General features: G+C 41.5%; 1 protein-coding gene across 3 annotated transcripts in view; it reads left to right on the forward strand.

Moving 5' to 3' along the window:
- The window catches only part of sptbn5 (spectrin, beta, non-erythrocytic 5), a 71,580-nt gene that overhangs the window by 1,924 nt on the left and 49,308 nt on the right, over nucleotides 1–20,348 (forward strand). The window contains exons 2-14 of one of the 3 annotated variants that reach the window (XM_067613489.1): nucleotides 1,247–1,361; nucleotides 9,145–9,312; nucleotides 9,940–10,056; nucleotides 10,966–11,120; nucleotides 11,223–11,451; nucleotides 13,534–13,620; nucleotides 13,723–13,830; nucleotides 13,986–14,070; nucleotides 15,802–15,935; nucleotides 16,023–16,243; nucleotides 17,613–17,751; nucleotides 18,342–18,476; nucleotides 18,706–18,794. In XM_067613489.1, the coding sequence (XP_067469590.1) occupies nucleotides 1,248–1,361; nucleotides 9,145–9,312; nucleotides 9,940–10,056; nucleotides 10,966–11,120; nucleotides 11,223–11,451; nucleotides 13,534–13,620; nucleotides 13,723–13,830; nucleotides 13,986–14,070; nucleotides 15,802–15,935; nucleotides 16,023–16,243; nucleotides 17,613–17,751; nucleotides 18,342–18,476; nucleotides 18,706–18,794 (1,781 nt within the window). In that variant the 5' untranslated portion in view covers nucleotide 1,247. Of the gene's footprint in view, nucleotides 1–1,232; nucleotides 1,362–8,369; nucleotides 8,454–9,144; nucleotides 9,313–9,939; nucleotides 10,057–10,965; nucleotides 11,121–11,222; nucleotides 11,452–13,533; nucleotides 13,621–13,722; nucleotides 13,831–13,985; nucleotides 14,071–15,801; nucleotides 15,936–16,022; nucleotides 16,244–17,612; nucleotides 17,752–18,341; nucleotides 18,477–18,705; nucleotides 18,795–20,348 lie in introns of those variants that run through there. The other 2 variants (XM_067613490.1, XM_067613491.1) reach the window with 2 other exon arrangements.

Consider the following 20,348-nt stretch of genomic DNA (forward strand, 5'->3'; position numbering starts at 1 on the left):
CAGCAGTGTTGTTAGTAGGGGCGTAACTGCTTCTGTCAGCATAAATAAAAATAAAATCTTTAACTGACACTGACTCAGTGAAAGTCTTGACCAACCAGAGGAAACGTTACATCAGAATCCACCCTCGATAAGCAAAAGACAGTCATTTTGTTTGACCTTGTTGTATTTCTGTAATTTGTTCTATTCTGAACACACGACATCTATTTCCAGTCTGTCCGTCCTGGGAGAGGAATCCTCCGCTGCTGCTGATCTTTCGTCCATTTTTTCCCCATCAAAGGAATTTTTTAGGGAGTTTTTCCTTATTTGACTCAAGGCTCTAAGTATAGAGGATGTTGTATCACTGTGTTGATTGTAAAGCTCCCTGAAGCATTTGACATTTGTGATGTCGGGCTTTATAAATAAAAACTGTCTTGACTTGCTGGCAGGGAGACTTCGTTCAATACGCCACCAGTCAACCTGCTGGTGGCGCTATAGAGGGAAAGTCAGATGATCATTAAAGTGGAGATCATTCCTCCTCTGGGGAACATGAATGTCTGAACCAAGTTTCATAGAAATCCATCCAATCATTCTCGAGATATCACAGCCTGACCGACGTTTCCACCCGTAGCGCCGTGCTGTTAGAACGACTAAAAATGTTTCCTCATCATCCGTCCGTCCGTTTTTTTGTTTACCGCTGATCCTCTAGAGGCTCGTGGAGGAGCTGGAGAAGATCTCAGCTGACATTAGGCAAGATGTGTGGGGAGTCAATCACAGGGCTGACAGACAACCATCCACACTCACATTCACTCCAGTGAATGTGGGATGAAGCTCATGTTCATCACGCAGACACGGAGAGAACATGTATTTGCTGTTGCAGATTTGCTGTATATAAATTTGTAGGAGACAACGCTGCATGAGGACATTAAGACTGAGAGACTTTTGTACATCAGTTGCACAGAATGGAAATCAGAATCGTCCTAAATCATCAAACTTGCAGCAGATTTTTATATAAAAGGTTTCATGTCAAGATTTCAGACCTAAAAATATGAAACCAGAAACCTGCTTCCTCTACGTAAGACTCTTACATTTTGAAAGAAGCATCTCCGGAGGAAAATATTAGTGTTTATAAGCAGTTTGCAGGCTGTACAGGTGTTGTTAATAAAAGGCCACTGATAACGGGGTTAAAATAGTCTCTTTTCAGTCTCTGAAGGTGTTTACCTGAGGAAACATTAATGCTGTGTTTTGTCCCTTTTTAACAGCCAATCAGGATGGAGGGGGACGAGGACGGGGCGGGGCGGGTCCGAGAGCTGCAGGAGCAGAGGATGGCGGTCCAGAAGAAAACCTTCACCAAGTGGATGAACAGCGTCTTCTCCAAGAACGGGGTGAGAGACGGGAAGAGATGAAGAACCTAAAATCTTCAGAACACAATAATTTACTACAGATGTGTTTAAGAATTAATCTTTTACATAAAATATTCAGATCATTTGGACCAAGTCCAGTTTCTATTAAAGCTGCTCTGGTTAAAGGGTCTCAGAGAATTTCCAGAAAATCTGCAAACATGTGAATGAATCATAGACTGTATAAAAATATGGACGAAGGTTTCTGAAGACATTCTTAGACATTTAATCGTCTAAATAATTGTCACATTAAAGTTACATTAAAATCATCTGACAGGACACATCTGAACAGCGTAGCAACAGGCAGCTGCTGTGTTTCCATGCCGGCTGCTGTCTGTCTGTGTTTGTGTGTTTGCTGTTGCATCATCTGCAGACTCATGCAGGCTGATTCATCATGATTATTATTATTATTAGTGTAACCACCATTAATCCAGGAACTGACTCAGCGCATCTCTGTTTCCCTGCTGCACCCAGACTCAGTCAGTCCTGGATCTAATAGAGTTACTGGTGTATTTGGCTGTTTCAAGCATGATTTTTGACCCAGTTTTTGTGTATTTACTGAAAATTTTGGCATGTTTAACTTCACATCCTGCCTTGTCAGGCATCATCTCCAGTCCCATCTCACTCCAAAGCAAGATTTTGGAAACTGGCAGCAGTTTCATTACTGATGTATGGAAGTACAGTACATTTTCTCTCACTAAATTCTAAATTTTACAACAAGTCCTTTAAATGAAACGAGCAGATCTGTGGTTTGATCATGTGACTCCATCCACCCTCCTCTATGGCGTCTGGATTAATATGTCAAATTAATACGTCTTAAGACGACAGAAAATACCTTGTTAACACGTCCATGTTGAACGTCTTAAGGCGTTTGGACTATTGAGGCTTCCAAACTATTGGTTGGCGTCAACATACTTTATTGTCGAAGGGGCCGTACGTATGTCTGCGTTGTGGTCATGTGGGCTCTTGCTAATGGGTTCGTTTGGGCTAATTATCTTATTATTAATCATTTTGGACTCTGGTGGCTGAAGATTCAGATGTTAATAATGTTGCTGTAAATCAATATAATTTCTTAACCTCTATTCATACGAGGTAGGTTGAGTGGGGGGTTATGTAAGGTTTCCCCTCAGAAACTGGTGAAGTCGTAGCTCCCAATTTTAAACGCCTTAAGACGTTCAAAACGGACGTGTTAACGGTATTTTCTGTTGTCTTAAGACGTACAAATTTGACGTATTAATGCAAACGTCAAACTGGACGTTTTGGTCCAATCTGTGCTCCATACTCCTGCTCTGAATGATGAAATCTGTCCACATACATGTACGTCATCTGTTCGGGGTCATAATCACTACAGCTGCCAGACGGCATCTTTTACTCAAAGGTAACTACAGGTCACTGTTGGGCGACTGACATTACAACGGTCTCTAAATTGAACTTCTATCAGTTTAAATAAGACCCATATTAATCAAACTTCTACAATTTACACTTAAGAAGGCTCTAAAGTTCTGTCATTATATTGAGAAAGTAACACGTCATAAGATTCTCTTATTATAATGTCAGAGTTCATGTGTTATAACGAGATAATGTTTCTCATTATATCAAGAAAAAGAACACGTTTATTCACATAAAAATAAGTACATTTTGTTGTTATAATGAGAATAAATACTAGTTATAACAAGCACAGTGTTTGAAATATAAGACTATATCTGTATCTCAGGCAGTGTTATTCAGCCTGTGAATGTTGAGTGAGTTGATTTATTGATGAACTGAATGAATCGATCAAGTCTTACTTTCTTTTAGGGTGAACACGTGATGATACGATGCTCTTTAAGGAATCTAGACGAGTTTCTATCAGAGAAAGAGTCAAAGTGAGGTTTCTGGATTATGTTTGTCACAAGAAAAACACCCAAGAAAACATCATCATCGTCAAAGTCTTATCTCATAATAAGGAAATACATTTTCTCATTATACTGAGAGAAATTTATGGCATATTTTTTACAACTTAAGAGTAAAACAGTTGTTGGCTGAATGTGAACAATAAGACATATTTATCAAGTAACTTCCTCCTGATTGATCACATGATGGAATAGCTTATCAGAGACCCTACATCTGTCATATTTAAAAAAAAAAAATCCTTTCAGTTTATTCAGCAGTATGTTACCAAAGGTCTTAAATAAAGCAGGACTTTGTGATCAGAGATCAATATGTATCGCAGGTAAATCCTGGATGCTCATTTTTTGATTTTCATTTTCCTTTCTGACTTTAAATCTCTCATTTCGATCAAACCGAAACCAAGGATATAAAACTCACAGGTTTCCTCCTCAGCTGTTTGTGTCGGGGTCACTGCGGTGATGTCAGTGTTGTTCCTCCTGGTATCTGTCGGAGAAACGTTCCTGCCGGATAACCTGATATTAACTGCAGTCTGTCAGCTGATAACACGAACACTCATCAATCATCAGTCCTGATAACTGCAGATGTTTCTTTAAATACACCTGCTGAACTCAGCCTCCACATGCTGTCAGAAATGTTAAAATAACACAAACCTTAAAGAAACAACACCAGTTTGTCATGTTTTGACACATTCCTCTCGGCCCTCGTATATGTCTGCGTATGAATTCGTGTTTTCCTTTCTGATAACCGGACGCCAGCTGCAGGCTGAACACCGAGGCCTCCTGCTGCTCGTCATTCCCAGAATTCCTCTGGGATTTCTGCAGGATGGCGGCTGGAAGGGAGAAATGCAGAGCTCTCACTCTGCTGCTGTTTCCGTCCACACATTTACTGTCCTAAAGCAGCGATGGAAGACGCACTCAGATCCTTTACTGCAGTAAAAGTATCAATACAGCAGAATAAAAGTACTCCATGTACTCAGCAGTGCAGAACATTTACTCTAGTACTGAACTAGAGTACAGTTTTGAGGTACTTTACTTTTACTTTACTTGAGTATTTCCATGTGATGCTACTTTCTACATTTCAGAGGGAAATATTGTACTTTCTACTCCACTACATTTATTTGACAGCTTTACTTACTTTTCAGATGAAGATTTTACATAAAATAATAGATTTGAATATTCTAACTGTTGTTTAAATTGTCTTTTTTGCATGTCAAACATGTGTCATGCACTTATTAATTATAAATATTATTATTATTATTATTATTATTATAATCCATTTTTTAAAGTAAAAGCAGAAAATACTGTAGTCTGAAAATACTCACATACAGGTAAAAGTCCTGAATTCAAAATGTTGCTTATATACTTATTATTTAGTATATTTTATTCTTTGTTTTTATCACTAACAAATACATGCAAGAATATTTTAATGTTGTTCATCAACATGGAGCCATTTCTACATACTTTGGGTAGATTAATAGTAACAATACAGCATCATATTATATCCACACCACTGAATCTAATCCAGTACTCCACCACCGCCCACTACGACCTCAATAATAAACAGAAATCACCTTTCTGACCACCTTTTTATAAGCGTCATAAAAGTAGAATCCATGGATTATATCAGAGTGCACAGGTGTAGAGCTGCAACAATTGGTCAATCAATCAATTAGCTGCTAACAAATTAACTATTTTGATAACAATAAATGTCCAAATTCTCTGTTTCCAGCTTCTAAAATGTGAATATTTTCTGGTTTCTTTAGTCTCTATGACAGTAACTCAAATATCTTTGGGTTGTGGACAAAACAAGACATTTGAGGACGTCATCTTTGGGAAACACTGATCCACATTTTTCACCATTTTCTGACATTTCATAGACCAAACGACTAATCAATTAATCGAGAAAACAATTGACTGACGTCCCAGATGTAAGAACTCAGGGGTGGGAGGAGTTCTTGGAGGTCATGGTGGAGTTTAGGTTTGGACCTCGACCCGTCTGAGTGCTGAGATCCTTTAGGAATTATTCTTAGTCCAAAATCTAAAGTGGAGACAGACACTGCCTTTATTTGTAGGCGTTTCTCCTGCAGTAAATCTGCCTCGAGCTCCTTTTAGCTGTAAGAAGTTGAGTGAACTGGGCGTCTGACCTGCAGATAACCAGGATGTCCTGACCCAGCTGGACCCAGCTCTTACGTAACACACTTCAGGGGAAGCAGCACTTGACTCGGAGGATGATTGAGAAGAAATTTCACGTTAAAACTTCCTGCCAGCTCACGGAGCTGTAAACATGTTTCCTTACGAGATAACTGCTCGTTTACTAGAGCTGCAACGATTCGTCAATTAATCACTGCAGCTATTTAGATAATTGATTAATTGTCTTGAGGCACTTATTACTATAAAAAGTCCAAATTCTCTGATTCCAGCTTCTTAAATGTGAATATTTTCTGGTTTCTTTAGTCTCTATGACAGTAAACTGAAGATCTTTGAGTTGTGGACAAAACAAGACATTTGAGGAAACACTGATCTACATTTCTCCCCGTTTTCTGGACCAAACAACTAATCGATTTATCAAGAAAACAATGAACAGATTAATTGATAATGAATAATAATCATTAGTTGCAGCTCTAGTTGAGTTTGAACCATCACTGTAACTCAGAAACATTATTTGACACTGAAACTATAAACACCTGTGTAAGTGATTTATGTGTTTCTGTGTATTAGAGCTGCAACAATTAGCCAATTTATTGATTAGTCAATGGAAAGAAGAAACTATTTTGACAATTTATTAATTGTCTTTGTCTTTTTTCAAGTAAAAATGCCAAATATTTGCTGGCTCAAGATTCTGAAATATGAGGATTTGCTGCTTGTTTTTATCATACATGATAGACACTTGTGTGAAGGAATGACCATTTATAGTAAACGGTTAGTAAGATTTGGCAGAAAAGGCTTTACTGTTTGAAGGAGATGATTCAGGTATTTCCTACGTACTTGTCTACTTCCAGTCATTTCTCACTTTAATTATAATGTCAAAAAAACTTCTGTCTAGAGCTCTTTACTATACTTTTATACTAACAGTATCCAGATGTGTAAAATGTTCCTAACCAATGTGAAGCAAGAGCATGTTGCAATTCCTGTTGAATGCAGGCAAAGCCCTTCTGGTCTGAGATGTAACTCATTATTGATTACCCTCAGATGAGCATATGGCACGATAGTAACAGTATCTTGAGACAGGGGAAATATTCTACAACTGAAATGACCTTGGACGATAAAAAGAAACATGTGTTGTACTTATGCAGCCAGACCTGCCATCTCTTAAAGCTAAACATATTAGCGATGAGCAGGAGATCAGCTAGGCCCAAATGGACAACCACAAACCAATTGGAGCGAAGTGTCCTCTGTGATCAGCTAAATAGCATACATGAGCTGGTAGAAAACCCCCAAAATAACTGCAGCTGCCAGGAAGAATGTGCCTAAAACCAATTCAGCCAATACAGTATTCATAATTTATCACTTGTACATTAGCAATAAGGCGAGCACGAGCCAGCCTCAACTGCTACATGACTTTGATTTGTTTAATACTTGCAAATGAATTCACATGCACATGAATACACACACATTGCATATTATTGCAACAGAGTTTCATAATAGCAAACTGGAAACATGTGGAAGCCATTAACACCAATAATTCATATTCCTCACATATGATCTGAACAGAAACAGCAGCGAAGCTTAAGAGAGAACATGCTAACACCATTCAGTCTCATAGTTTACTGGCATATGACAACACAGCCTGTACTGAAGCAGAACACATGATACCACTGGCCATGATTGAAGACAGATCATTTTAGTGTTTTAATTCAGTTATTCAGTGTCATGCTGTGCTGCAGTACCGCCTGGTTCAGGGTTAGGGGGATTAGGCATGTAATGAAATCTGAATTTGTTGGAAGATTATTGGCACACTCCTTTCAAGTAGCTCACAACAACAACAACAGTATCTCTTCTGACTCCTTGCATGTTTTAAATGGAGAATACCAACTTCTAATAGGCCATTTAGAGTCAACTGAAACTCTTTTATACATCAGTCTATACTGTTGTTTAACCAGGATCGTTGTGCTGCTCATTGAATCCAGAGGATATGATGTGATATATGTATGATTGTCATAATTAGAGCTGCAACTTTTACATTATTTTATCTATTAATCGATTAACCCAAAGATATTCAGTTCATTGTCACTTTTAAGAAGCTGGAATCAGAGAATTTTAGTATTTTCTCTTAAATATGACTAAAAACAATGAATCAATTATCAAAATGGTTATCCGACGGTTGCAGCTCTAGTAAACAATGAGCAGTAACCTCCGTTTTATTCAAAACAGGAAGTTCCGGGTCTGAAAAGTGAAGCCAATGCGGAAGTGCCTTAAACCTGCATTCTCTCTACTGGCCAGCAGGGGGCGACTCAACTGGCTGCAAAAAGAAGTCTGATTGTATGGAAGTCTATGATTTAATACCTCAGTAAACTGTTTCCTGACGAGTTTATGGTCTCAGTCACTAGTTTCAAGTCTTCTTCAATACAGCATGATGTTTATTTTGTAAATTATGGTCCCATTTAATTTAAATTTGACTATAAAGCAGCGTATGAAGCAGCTACATTGTGATCGACAAGTCGCTACCACGCCGACAATGTTGATTACGTAACGTAACCATAGACTGTATAAAAAGATGAACTATCATGACAGCTCCCCAAAAGTGAAGCCAAAACATCTCGATCGCCCCCTGGTGGCTGGCTGCAGTATAGGTCATAAGTCCCGCCCCCTCCATGTTAGTGGATGGGACATGAGCCAAACTAAAACATCAAAGTATACATCAAATACATTTTTCTCAAAGATGGTTTCTGTCATTTCAGGTAGTTCTTATCATGCTGATGTTTGTTCAAGTGCTCATTTTTCTTGTAAGTCTGTTTTTAATTAGTTATTTGACGATATAGAAAGGGGTGGGGGGGTTAAGTCATGATTGACAGCTGTGACAGCCGCTCTCAAACCTCCGTCAGGCAGCGGGACGGCTGAGGGGGCGTGTTCCGTGGGCCGTTATCCCGCCGCCCGACTCTACTGCGCGCTCTCTTGCTCCAAATGACGTCACACAAGCAAGATGGCAGCTCCCGGAAAAGAGATATTTTGGCTTCACTTTTGCACAGCGGTAGGAAGCGGCGACGCGTCGTCCATGTTTATATACAGTCTATGAACGTAACCATGAAGTAACTCCAGATTCACAGAGTATAGGCGTAGCATGGATGTATTATAAGAGCACTCTTATACATTCATGAGGCGTAGCCGTCGTTATTTCAGTGTGTTTTCAGCTCATGAACGTTAATTGTAACATTTTGGTTGTCTGAAAAGTCTTGTCCAGTGTTTGGTTGTACTAAAAGACCCTCTGAGGGGTCAGATGTTCTGTTTTTCCCGGTGAGTACATTTTCTTTTAATGGTCTTAAGCCCGTTTCTCGCTAGCGAAAATTATCACACTTAAGATAGACTGTGAATGCACTGTTCTAACCAGGCTTGCTAGCAGCTAGCGTTAGCGTCAGCTCCACCCTCACTTCCGGCTCCAAAAATCCAAGATGACGATGGTCAAAATGCCAAACTGAGGCTTCAAAACATGGATGTATAAAGAGAACAAAGAATGTAGAAAGTTCTCTTTATACATCCATGCTTCACAATGGGAGTCCACAAACCAACGGGCGATGTCGCGGTGGCTTCGTATATTACTTTTATACAGTCTATGATTTTATTAAATGAGATTTATGACAGCAGAAGTTGGACAGAGTTCTGTGGTTAAAAGACTGGTTTGGGGTGATGAGCTGTCTGTCCTAAACTGTCCTGGTGTCCTGCAGGAGAAGCTGGATCTGACTGACGTCTACACGGAGCTGAAGACCGGGGTTGTTCTGATCCGTCTGCTGGAGCTCATCTCCAACCACACGCTGCCGCCGCCCAGCCGACGAAAGCTGAGGGTCCACTGCCTGGAGAACAACAGCATCGCCATCAGCTTCCTCAAAACCAAGGTAACCTCCTGTCTCAGAGAGTCCAGTCAGCTGTTATCTCATAACAGTTTATTGAGCTGCAGGTGTGTCAGGGCCAACACCCTGATAACTGTTATCAGACATGTGCGGCTAAATAAACTCCTGATAAAGGAGGAGTGTCTGTATTTAATAGACTGTATATGGCTCCATCTTGTGTTGACATCTGTGTGTTACATCTTTCTATCTGCTGCTCGTGTTTCCTCTTGTTCCTTCAGTTGGATGTTTGTTCTCTTCTCTGTACAGAATGATGTACGTGCAGAGTTTGTTTTCACATTAATCTGTTGAAAGCGGAAAGTTTCTCTGAGTTAATTTTAAATCTTAGTTTAACACCTGGATGTACCAGCAGCAGGATTTGTGACATCACAAATAGTTTGGAGCCAATTGTGGTCCAGTATTCAACTTACACTGTTCATATGGACACCTGACTGCTGGTTTAAGACAGACTTTAAAGACTGTGAACCATCCTTTACTGGCAGGTCACAGTTTAAACACACACTAACATGAATATAAGACGATGTCTGGCAGGTTTTCTTTTCTCTGTTGAGTTTTTTAGTGGAGTGATGTTCAGAGTCGACTAACCAATCACTGCTCACTGCTCTACCCCGTCAGATTCGGGTGGATCTGATTGGTCCAGAGAATGTGGTGGACGGGGACCGGACGCTGATTCTGGGTCTGCTGTGGATCATCATCCTCAGGTTCCAGATCGGACCCATCAACCTGGAAGAGGTCGAGAATCAAACCCACAACCTGCACAAATATTAAGATTTTAATCTTACTGTTGTCTTTATGTGATTAAAAAACATGTGAACTGAAATTAAATGACAAATGTAAATTTTATTTAATGAAATGAATCCAACATCATGTTCACCTCTCTTCTTTCTTTCCTCTTTCTTTGCTGGTCGTCTGTTCCTCCTCTTCTTGTCTTCTTTCCCTCTTTCTGTCTTCTCTTCATTTCCCCTTCCTTCCTTCCTCACTCTGCTTTTATTCTGCTCACTTTTCTTTCTTTCCAACCTTTTTGTTTTCTTTTCTGTCCTCTTGTCTCCTCTCCTGTCTTCTCCTCCTCTTCTCTGTCCTTTCCCTCTCTCCTTTCCTTATTTTTCAACTTCTTTCTGATTCTTTCCTTTCCTTTCATTTTCTCTTCTTTCCTTTCCTTTCCTCTTCTTTCCTTTCCTTTCCTTTCCTCTCCTCTCAATTCCTTTCATTTTCTCTTCTTTCCTTTTCTTTCCTTTTCTTTCCTTTCCTTTCCTTTCCTCTCCTCCTCTCCTCTTTCCTTTCCTTTTCTTTCCTTTCCTCTCCTCTCCCCTCCTCCTCTCCTCTTTCCTTTCCTTTTCTTTCCTTTTCTTTCCTTTCCTTTCCTTTCCTTTCCTTTCCTTTCCTTTCCTTTCCTTTCCTTTCCTCTTCTTTCCTTTCCTCTCCTCTCCTCCTCTCCTCTTTCCTTTCCTCTTCTTTCCTTTCCTTTCCTTTCCTTTCCTTTCCTTTCCTTTCCTTTCCTTTCCTTTCCTCTCCTCTCTTTATCTGTTCCTTTTTCTGCTCCTTTTCCTTTCTTCTGATTTGTTTGTTACTTCTTCACCTTCTCTTGTCTCCTTCCCCGTCTCCTCCTGTTTCTCTCCTCCTCTTCCTCCTCCTTCCTCTCAGGCTGGCGGAGGCAGCGTGGCTCATCGCTCGGCGAAGGAAGCTCTGCTGATCTGGTGTCAGAGGAAAACGGCGGGCTACGACGGCGTCAGTGTGCAGGACTTCTCCTCCAGCTGGAGGGACGGACTGGCCTTCAACGCCCTCATCCACGCACACCGGTAACACACACACACACACACTCACACACACACTTATTCCTATCCTTTATCCAATCCTCTCCATCCTCTGCATCCTCTGCCTCACTCTTCTCTCCATCCCAGCCCCGACCTGTTTGACTACCGCCGTCTCCATGGCGACGAGCCCGGGCGTAACCTGGAGCACGCCTTCCAGCTGGCGGAGCGGGAGTTCGGCATCATGCAGCTGCTGGAGGTGGAGGACATGGTGGTCCCTCACCCGGACGAGAAGTCCATCATGACCTACGTGTCGCTGTACTACCACTACTTCTCCAAGATGAAGCAGGGACAGACGGTCCAGAAGAGGATCGCCAAGGTCTGAGACACTCAGTTACACCCCTCAGATACTCCTCCACAACGACACATTAGTGCTCAAATACAGTTCAATTACTTCACAACATGATCACTGTGGATTTTATTGACTGAACTTTGGTTTGTATGTTGCAGTTTTGTTGGACGCTGCATCAGAAATAACTTTAAAAATAGTTTAAACTCTGAAAACAAAAGCAGGTTGTTCAAAGTTTAAGCCGGTGACTGCAAATCAGTTTAAATGCAGCTCAGATTCTACAAAACACATTCATAGTCTGGAAGTTCCTGATCTTTTTATTGATGAAATTGATCAGTTGATTTCTGGAGTGCAAGAACTTTGTAGTAAATATTATCTGCTGGCTGTTAACAGTTAAATTCATCTTTAAAAGGCAACATATATATTAAGTAAGACAATATTATATGGGGCTCTTACAGGCCTCTTGTGGCTAAACAGAAGAGCTGTTCTGTGTTCACGGTGATGAACAGAAAGTTTCACCGTGGTGTGTAGCTGGTAGAAACAGTGTACCAGCACTTCTCTAAAGCTGAGACAATTAATCAATTAGTTGATTAACAGAAAATAGACGGCTTCAAACCTCGTTCCTGGTGTCATATTTGAATATTTACTGTCTTCTATGATAGTAAACTATTCACCTTTATTCGGGTTTTGAACTGGTCAGACAAAATTGGTCACTATTTTATTACAATTTATAGACTGAAAATGTCATTAATGTGTTATATTTCATATTATATTTCCTGTTTATATATCACACATTAAAAAACAGGTTATAATATGCTGCACAGACACATAAGAAGGAGAAACTTAACAACTTAAACCTGTGTTAACTGGTGTTTTGTCCACTAGTTTTCATCAGAAACAGTGAATAGTGATCTCTACCAACTCCTGAGGGAAATATCTGGCTCTTTAGCTGCTAAATGCTCCACTATGTTCACCAGCTAGTCTACAGCTAACTGTGTCTGTTTGCTGCTGAGCAGGTAGTGTACAACGGCTATGAGACGCTGAGAGTGAACCAGAACAGTAAAGTCGCAGCCGGACAGATAAACAATGAACTGAAACTCACTATAAAGCTCCGTAAAGCTGAGAGGAGCTGCATGGATGCTTTAAACATTATTATATTTTGTAATTGGCCAATCAATCCATCCATCTATCTGCTGCTTATCTGGGTCAAGATCACATTAATTGATTAATTACTTAAGGAATTATTGTTATATAGAGCTGAGAAGTGCTGACAAAATGTCAATACATGTACTTATTAAATAATTGTTGCTCCTGCTGGTTTTCCATCATTCTTTGGCGATAATGAAAAAGATATTAAAGTGCATCCAATCTTATAATACAACTAATTTATTAACTGTAAAATCAAGTTTTAACACTTCAACAACCCTTTGAAAAGACAAATGTCCCTGATCCCAGAGTCTAAGATTGAATTTGGTCGACTTTAAAATAGAAATGCACAAACTCACATTTCATTTTAATCCAAACTGTGGACTGTTCTGCCCCCTGCAGGCCTGAGTGAGAAGTGCAGCAACAGCCTGCTGTTAGTGTTTACATTTCCTCATCCACAGACAGTTCACACTAACAGATGACTGAAGAGGAGTCTCCTCTCTGATGATTGGCTCTTTGCTGTCCATCTGTTGGTCTATATAGTTTAATCCAGCAGCCTCTGCCCTTTCTGTCAGTCAGTCAGTCAGTCAGTCAGCTGGATTACACTGACAGGAAGTCACCTGCTCACAGTTACAACACACACAACTGCGGGGGACTTTACTTATAAGCAAGTTGAAATAACTGCCTTAAAAAGTGTTTATATTCATATCATGGATACTTAAACACAAGATAAAAGAAAAACAAAGCAACATGTATAAAAAGACAATATAAAAAATGAATCAACATTTATTAAAAGTTTATATACGGCATATAAATGCTAAATATGGGGAAGTGTTATATATATATATATGTGTGTGTATGTATATATAGTGTGTGTGTGTAGTATTAACAGTAGTGAGCTGCACAGTATCGAGGCAGCAGAATAATGCAGAATTTTTCTCTCTGTTTTCCACATTGTCTCCTCAGATTGTCGGGATGCTGAAGGAGCTGGATGACATGAAAGTCCAGTATGACAGAATGGTCTCAGATCTGCTTCACTGGATCAAAACCAAGGTTATAAAAACAACAAACAAAGTCCTGATCTGATGTCATCAGTGAAATAAAGTTTAAACTCATTGATTATTGACTGACTCATGATTGATTGATTGATTGAAGGTGGTGCAGCTGAATGACAGAAGATTCCCAAACTCTCTGAGGGAGATGCAGACGCTGGTTACGGCTTTCAAGACCTACAGAACTGTGGAGAAACCTCCCAAATACCAGGTGAGACGTCACTTATTTATTCAACTTGATTGATCTCCCAGGACTCAGGTTAAACCTTGTTTTTGAAGCACTCTTGCTGTGTGGCTAAAATAACCTGACAGATTTCTGCTCATGGAGATGTCAGCGTCTCTCTCTTTCTCTCCGTTTCTTTCCAGGAGCGTGGGGCGATCGAAGCTCACCTGTTCAGTCTGAAGACTCAGCTGGCAGCCAACAACCAATGGGCTTACAATCCTCCAGAAGGTAGAGAACACAATTTAATCAATCACAATCTAACAGAAAAAAAACTCTTTTTACTCTCACATTGCTTTTTTCCCTCTATGTGGTCATTTATGGGTTTGACTTGTGTAAAATTTAACTTAATAATTATAATGATATGATAATAAACGTTATTTTTTATAGAAGCTTTCATACAAAAGTTGCTCAAAGACAGAAAAAAGCAGACGATTTAAACAAACCTCTTACCAGGCATCATGTTTTTGTGCACAAGCACAAAAATAAGAGGGTTACTGTTCTTCAACCCTTTGGATTAGAGTCATAACCCTCATCTCATTTGAAAGATAAATCTTTCAATGTTACAACCAAAAAGTCAGAATAAGTATAAGTGGTCCTGAAAATAATGCATCCAAGGCTGAAGTGTCCCACAGGTGGGAAAGTGTCACTGAACAGGTGAAAGTAAAACACTAATAATGAATATGTATGAATACATTTGTATATATAACAACAACAACAGTCATCAATATCAAATAAACCCTCTGAGTCAAATTTAGGATTGGTCATACTGGGCTATACAAATAAAAATTGACTTGACCATTTTCACCATCGTCATCATCACCAACATCCTCCATGAGAGTGATGTGACTGACGCTCGTAAGATTTAAAAAAGAACTTTCAAAATAATACATCTGCTAATACATGTACATGAGGACAGCATGAATCAGATGTTTTTAAAAGGCTAATTTTCTATAATCATAGAAAGTGACTTTGGGATCACAGGAGAACTTCTGTTGCCTTCTGTAATAACTAGGGATGCATGATATTGGATTTTTTGCCGATATCCGATATGCCAATATTTCCAACTCATTGTGGCCGATTAATGCCGATACCAATATATGCGCATATTTTTTCCAGCTGGCTGTGGAGACTATTATGCAAGCATAGATTATACTAAGTATGATCAAGAAAGACAATATATGAAGGAAGAACTGAGGAAGACTGGAGTTCAGGAGCTCAGTGTTAAAACTTTAATGAACCTGCCAAGTGGGAGCAGCAGTAGAGTTTTCATTGAGTTTATTAGACAGACAGGATTAATGTGTAGGATTTAATCTCTGGTCCACACTCCGGAGCAGAAGGTGGCGCTAATGCACCTAATACACTGGTTGCCAACCGCCGTTATAAACCAAAAAGAAGAAGTTTTTCTTCCAAACAGAGTGGTACATCCTGTCAGCCGAGGTGTTTCCTATCTGTGCAGCTGAACACAGCAGCACCTCGATGGACTGTTTCACCCTGATGGTCCCGGTGTTTCCTCCGTAGGCTCCACTTCACTCAGCTGCCCGTCAGACCCGCTGCTTCTTCCCACTTTAACTTGAATAACAACCCGGGGCTCGGTGCTCCGGTTGGATCCACACGAAGAGCCGGGGCTAACATTAGCTGGGAGGCTAGCAGAGCATTAGCCGCAGAATGACCGGAGGGAATCGCAGCCAGCTAGCCTCTGCGGGCAGCTTGAGTGAAGTGGAGCTTGCGGAGGAATCACCGGGACCGTCGGGATGATACCGTCCATCGAGGGAAGCGCAGTCAGCCGGCGGAGCAGATTGGCGACATATCGGCCTCTCATAATCGGCAGAATTTGCCGATGCCGATATTTCATTTTAGAGCTTTTATTGATACCGATGACGTGCCAATAATATTGTGCATCCTTAATAATAACACATTTTCTACATTTTGTAACGTGGTGTTTTGTGTGTTTTTGTGAAGGTAAAACTCTCAGCGACATAGAGAAGAGTTGGGTTTTGCTGGAGAGAGCCGAACACGAGCGAGAACGAGCCCTGCAGGAGGCGCTGCTTCGCCTGGAGAACCTGGAGCAGCTCGCCCAGAAGTTTGGGAGAAAGGTAACCACATCAAACACTTCAAAAACAGAGGCAGAGATTGTATTTCCTGTGTCCAGAATTCAATCAACTTTGCTCCGGGTTTCCCAGGCCGCCCTGAGGGAGGGGTATCTGGAGGACACGCTGCGTCTGATCCGGAGGCAGGACGTCAGAGGTCTGTCCACGCTGGAGGAAGCTCAGGCTGCCGGCCGGCGTCTGGAGGCCCTGGCCACCGACGCTCTGGCCAGAGAGCCGCGCTTCTCCGCTCTCAGAGACATGGCCAAGACCATCGAAAGAGGAAACTACCACAGCAAACAGCAGGTCATCAGGAGGTGAGAGAGCGCCTTCAGAATGAGCCGCTATGACCTCCATGAGCTGGAGAAGTAAAGGCGTGGGACCTGGAGGTGTGACCTGGGTTAGAGTCAGTCAGCAGGAACTATAGGAGGCAACTGTAGTAGTTTGAAGATGATAGATAAATAAATTATGATAATAATATTCTGCGTCTGACTTTTTGCTGATGATACAGTGTGATATTCCACAAATTATCGGTTAAGGCCGGGGCTTTTTTTTACTGGAACTGCTTATAAAACCCTGTTCTTTAAGGGTTTATTTTTTAGTAAGGAGCCTCCCAGATTTCTGATTTACTCCTGTATTAATCTGCTGTTGATGCAAACTCAACACTTCCTGTTGACCTGTTTTCTTGATGAATTCAGTATAATGTCCATTTCTACAGCACTAATTTAATCAGTACAACAACAGAGTCATTTCATACTCAACCACTAATCCTGTTCTCATTTACTGATTATTTCTAGTTGTTGCACTTTGAAATTTTTCAACATAGACCTACCGTCAATAAAACTCTGGCACTTTGAGAATTGATGGCAGTGGTTGCTGTGTAGTTCTGAATATGTCTAACTCTCTATAATGAGCTCTTTTCAAATCCAAACTTGTTTCAAACAAAGACACAACTAAATATATTAGGGCTGTAGTCAACCAAAGAAAATCTTGGTCGACTAAAATTGTACATAATCTTCAACTAATCGATTAATCGGGGGGGTTGCTAACTCTGGAGCTAACCCCCTTCACTTTTCCAGCATTTGGGGAAACAACAGACGTGACTTTTTAGCATTTATTAACTGACACACTGTAGTCTGTACTGTACATTTACTGCCAAACTGACAACTTACTACTGACCTTTTCCTCTGCTCCGCTCACATCCACCGTCACTTCTCTGCCCCTCGCTCTTTCCCGCTCGCTACGCAAACATCCTCCTTAACGGAGCCGCGCGACCAGTTCCCGTTGTTATGGAGAAACACAGATTCAGTAACCGTTCAGTAAACGTTGAGTACAGTTAGACCCAGCAGGCTCCGTTAGGTTGGGCGAGTTCAAAGTTGTGAAAACAACAGGGGTGTTTTGAATACACCCCCGTTGTTTTCACAGGTAATTTGTTAGTCTGTCCCCCCCGCCGCAGGAAATAATGGATTAATCCTGGAAAGCTGTTGATGTAGCACTTTTCTCCTTATGAAAATAACACGGAGATTATTCGACCAATGAGAGTTTAGTCGGACGAGAGCATATCGACCAACTAATCGACCAGCAGACTACAGCCCTAAAATGTATGTTGAAGATTGTATGAAGATTGTAGTTCACTATAAATACTGGTATATATTTGTGTGTTTATGTGTGTTTTGTGTGTTGAAGGGAGGAGAGTATTAGCCAGCGATGGAAAGACGTGCTGCACCAGCTGCAGGAGCAGAGGGGGCTGCTGGGAAATGTAGTTGAAACTCTCAGTATCCTCCGAGACATTGAGCTTGTTTCCCAGGAACTGAAGGAACTACAGGTGAGTTTACACCTGTGTGTTTACACTGAAACTCTGATTAAACGTTCAGATCTGTGTGCAGAGCGATGATGATGAGGAGACTGTAACCTTCCTCAAATGAATACATGAGACAAACGGAAACGTCATATTTCCATCATGTTTTCCATCGTTTGAACTTTGACTGCTGCTCTTTTAATGACGTCGTCTCGTCGTATCTCTTCTTCTTCTGCAACGGTTTAATGGCACCAACTGGAGAATTAGCGCCACCTGCTGTTTATCTGCTGATATTCACACAACAGCAGTGGATGGAAACAAACATTCACTACATTTTCTTTTGATGATTTTCTTGAAGTTTGGTTAATATTTGTGCTACATGTGAATGGAAACCTGGCTTATGTCCACAAAAAAGGGGAAATTATATTAAAATGCATTCTATGTGGTGTTAAAAAGGTCTGAAATTTAATCCTGGACCCTGCAGAGACCCTCTTAAGGTTATGATGCGTGTGCTCATCCTGTACATTAGTTTTCAGCACTTGCAATACAACGATAATTCATCTTACTAGCTGTCCTCTATCCTTCCATCTGCCTGCCCCCCCTCGCTCTGTCTCCAGTCCCAGGCCGGTGCTTCTGAGCTGGGGAAACAGCTGGCCGAGGTGGAGTCTCTCCTCCAGAAACAGGATCTCCTGGAAGCTCAGATCTCAGCTCACGGTGAAACGATCAACACCATCAGCAGCACAGCGCTGAAGGTACGATATTTAGTAATGATCGTCCCACAGGGGAATTTAAGATATACATCATGGGTGAGCTGACTCTCTCTCTCTCTCTCTCTCTCTCTCTCTCTCTCTCTCTCTCTCTCTCTCTCTCTCTCTCTCTCTCTCTCTCTCTCTCTCTCTCTCTCTCTCTCTCTCTCTCTCTCTCTCTCTCTCTCTCTCTCTCTCTCTCTCTCTCTCTCTCTCTCTCTCTGTCCTCTGTCAGGGAAAAGTGAGGGACGGTCAGCAGATTCAGAGCAGAGTGAGAGCTCTCGACGCTCAGTACAAATCTCTGGTGTCCCTCAGCAGCAGCAGGTGAGCTTCTGTTTTCACCTTTTTATAGCTGCTGATGGAAGTTATTTACCAAACAACAGATATGAATATATAACTCCTTTACACCTCCATCTTTCTCCTTCCCATCTTTCTTTCCATTTTTTTAATTCTACCTCTCTCTACTTTACCACCTCTGCCCGTTCTCCTTTCATCGTCTCCTCCTCCATTTCTCTTCTTTTATCATCTCTGTTTCTCTGTCTTACTCCCTCTCTCCTCGTCACTGTCTCTCTAACTCCTTCTCTCTTTCTTTCTTTGTTGTGCTCTTCTTCTCATCTCCTTCTTCTCCTTCTCCGTCACTCTCACTCGTTCTCTTTACTGTTCTCTCCCTCCTTGTTTCCATCAATTTATCATCTTCTCCTTATCTTCATCTCCTCTCTTATTTCCTCGTCTCTCATCTCCTCTCTTGTTTTCTCGTCTCTCCTCTCCTCTCCTCTTCTGTTTCTTCTTCTCCTCTCCTCTCCTCTTCTCTTCTGTTTCTTCTTCTCCTCTCCTCTCCTCTCCTGTTTCTTCTTCTCCTCTCTTCTTCTGTTTCTTCTTCTCCTTTCCTCTCCTCTTCTCTTCTGTTTTTTCTTCTCCTCTCCTCTCCTGTTTCTTCTTCTCCTCTCCTCTCCTGTTTCTTCTTCTCCTCTCCTCTCCTCTCCTCTCCTGTTTCTTCTTCTCCTCTCCTCTCCTCTCCTGTTTCTTCCTCTCCTTTCCTCTCCTGTTTCTTCTTCTCCTCTCCTCTCCTGTTTCTTCTTCTCCTTTCCTCTCCTCTTCTCTCCTGTTTCTTCTTCTCCTCTCCTCTCCTCTCCTCTCCTCTCCTCTCCTCTCCTCTCCTCTCCTCTCCTCTCCTCTCGTTTCTTCTTCTCCTCTCCTCTCCTCTCCTGTTTCTTCCTCTCCTCTCTTCTCCTTTCCTCTCCTGTTTCTTCTTCTCCTTTCCTCTCCTGTTTCTTCTTCTCCTCTCCTCTCCTCTCTTCTTCTGTTTCTTCTTCTCCTCTCCTCTCCTGTTTCTTCTTCTCCTCTCCTCTCCTCTCCTCTCCTGTTTCTTCTTCTCCTCTCCTGTTTCTTCTTCTCCTCTCCTCTCCTGTTTCTTCTTCTCCTCTCCTCTCCTCTCCTCTCCTCTCCTCTCCTCTCCTGTTTCTTCTTCTCCTCTCCTCTCCTCTCCTCTCCTCTCCTGTTTCTTCCTCTCCTCTCTTCTCCTTTCCTCTCCTGTTTCTTCTTCTCCTTTCCTCTCCTGTTTCTTCTTCTCCTCTCCTCTCCTCTCTTCTTCTGTTTCTTCTTCTCCTCTCCTCTCCTGTTTCTTCTTCTCCTCTCCTCTCCTCTCCTCTCCTCTTTCTTCTTCTCCTCTCTTCTTCTGTTTCTTCTTCTCCTCTCGTTTCTTCTTCTCCTCTCCTCTCCTCTCCTCTCCTGTTTCTTCTTCTCCTCTCCTCTCCTGTCCTCTCCTCTCCTGTTTCTCCTCCTCTCCTCTCCTCTCCTCTCCTCTCTTCTCCTCTCCTCTCCTCTCCTGTTTCTCCTCCTCCTCTCCTCTCCTCTCCTGTTTCTCCTCCTCCTCTCCTC

This window comes from Thunnus thynnus, chromosome 16, assembly GCF_963924715.1.
Source record: "Thunnus thynnus chromosome 16, fThuThy2.1, whole genome shotgun sequence".
In the NCBI taxonomy this organism is placed as follows: domain Eukaryota; kingdom Metazoa; phylum Chordata; class Actinopteri; order Scombriformes; family Scombridae; genus Thunnus; species Thunnus thynnus.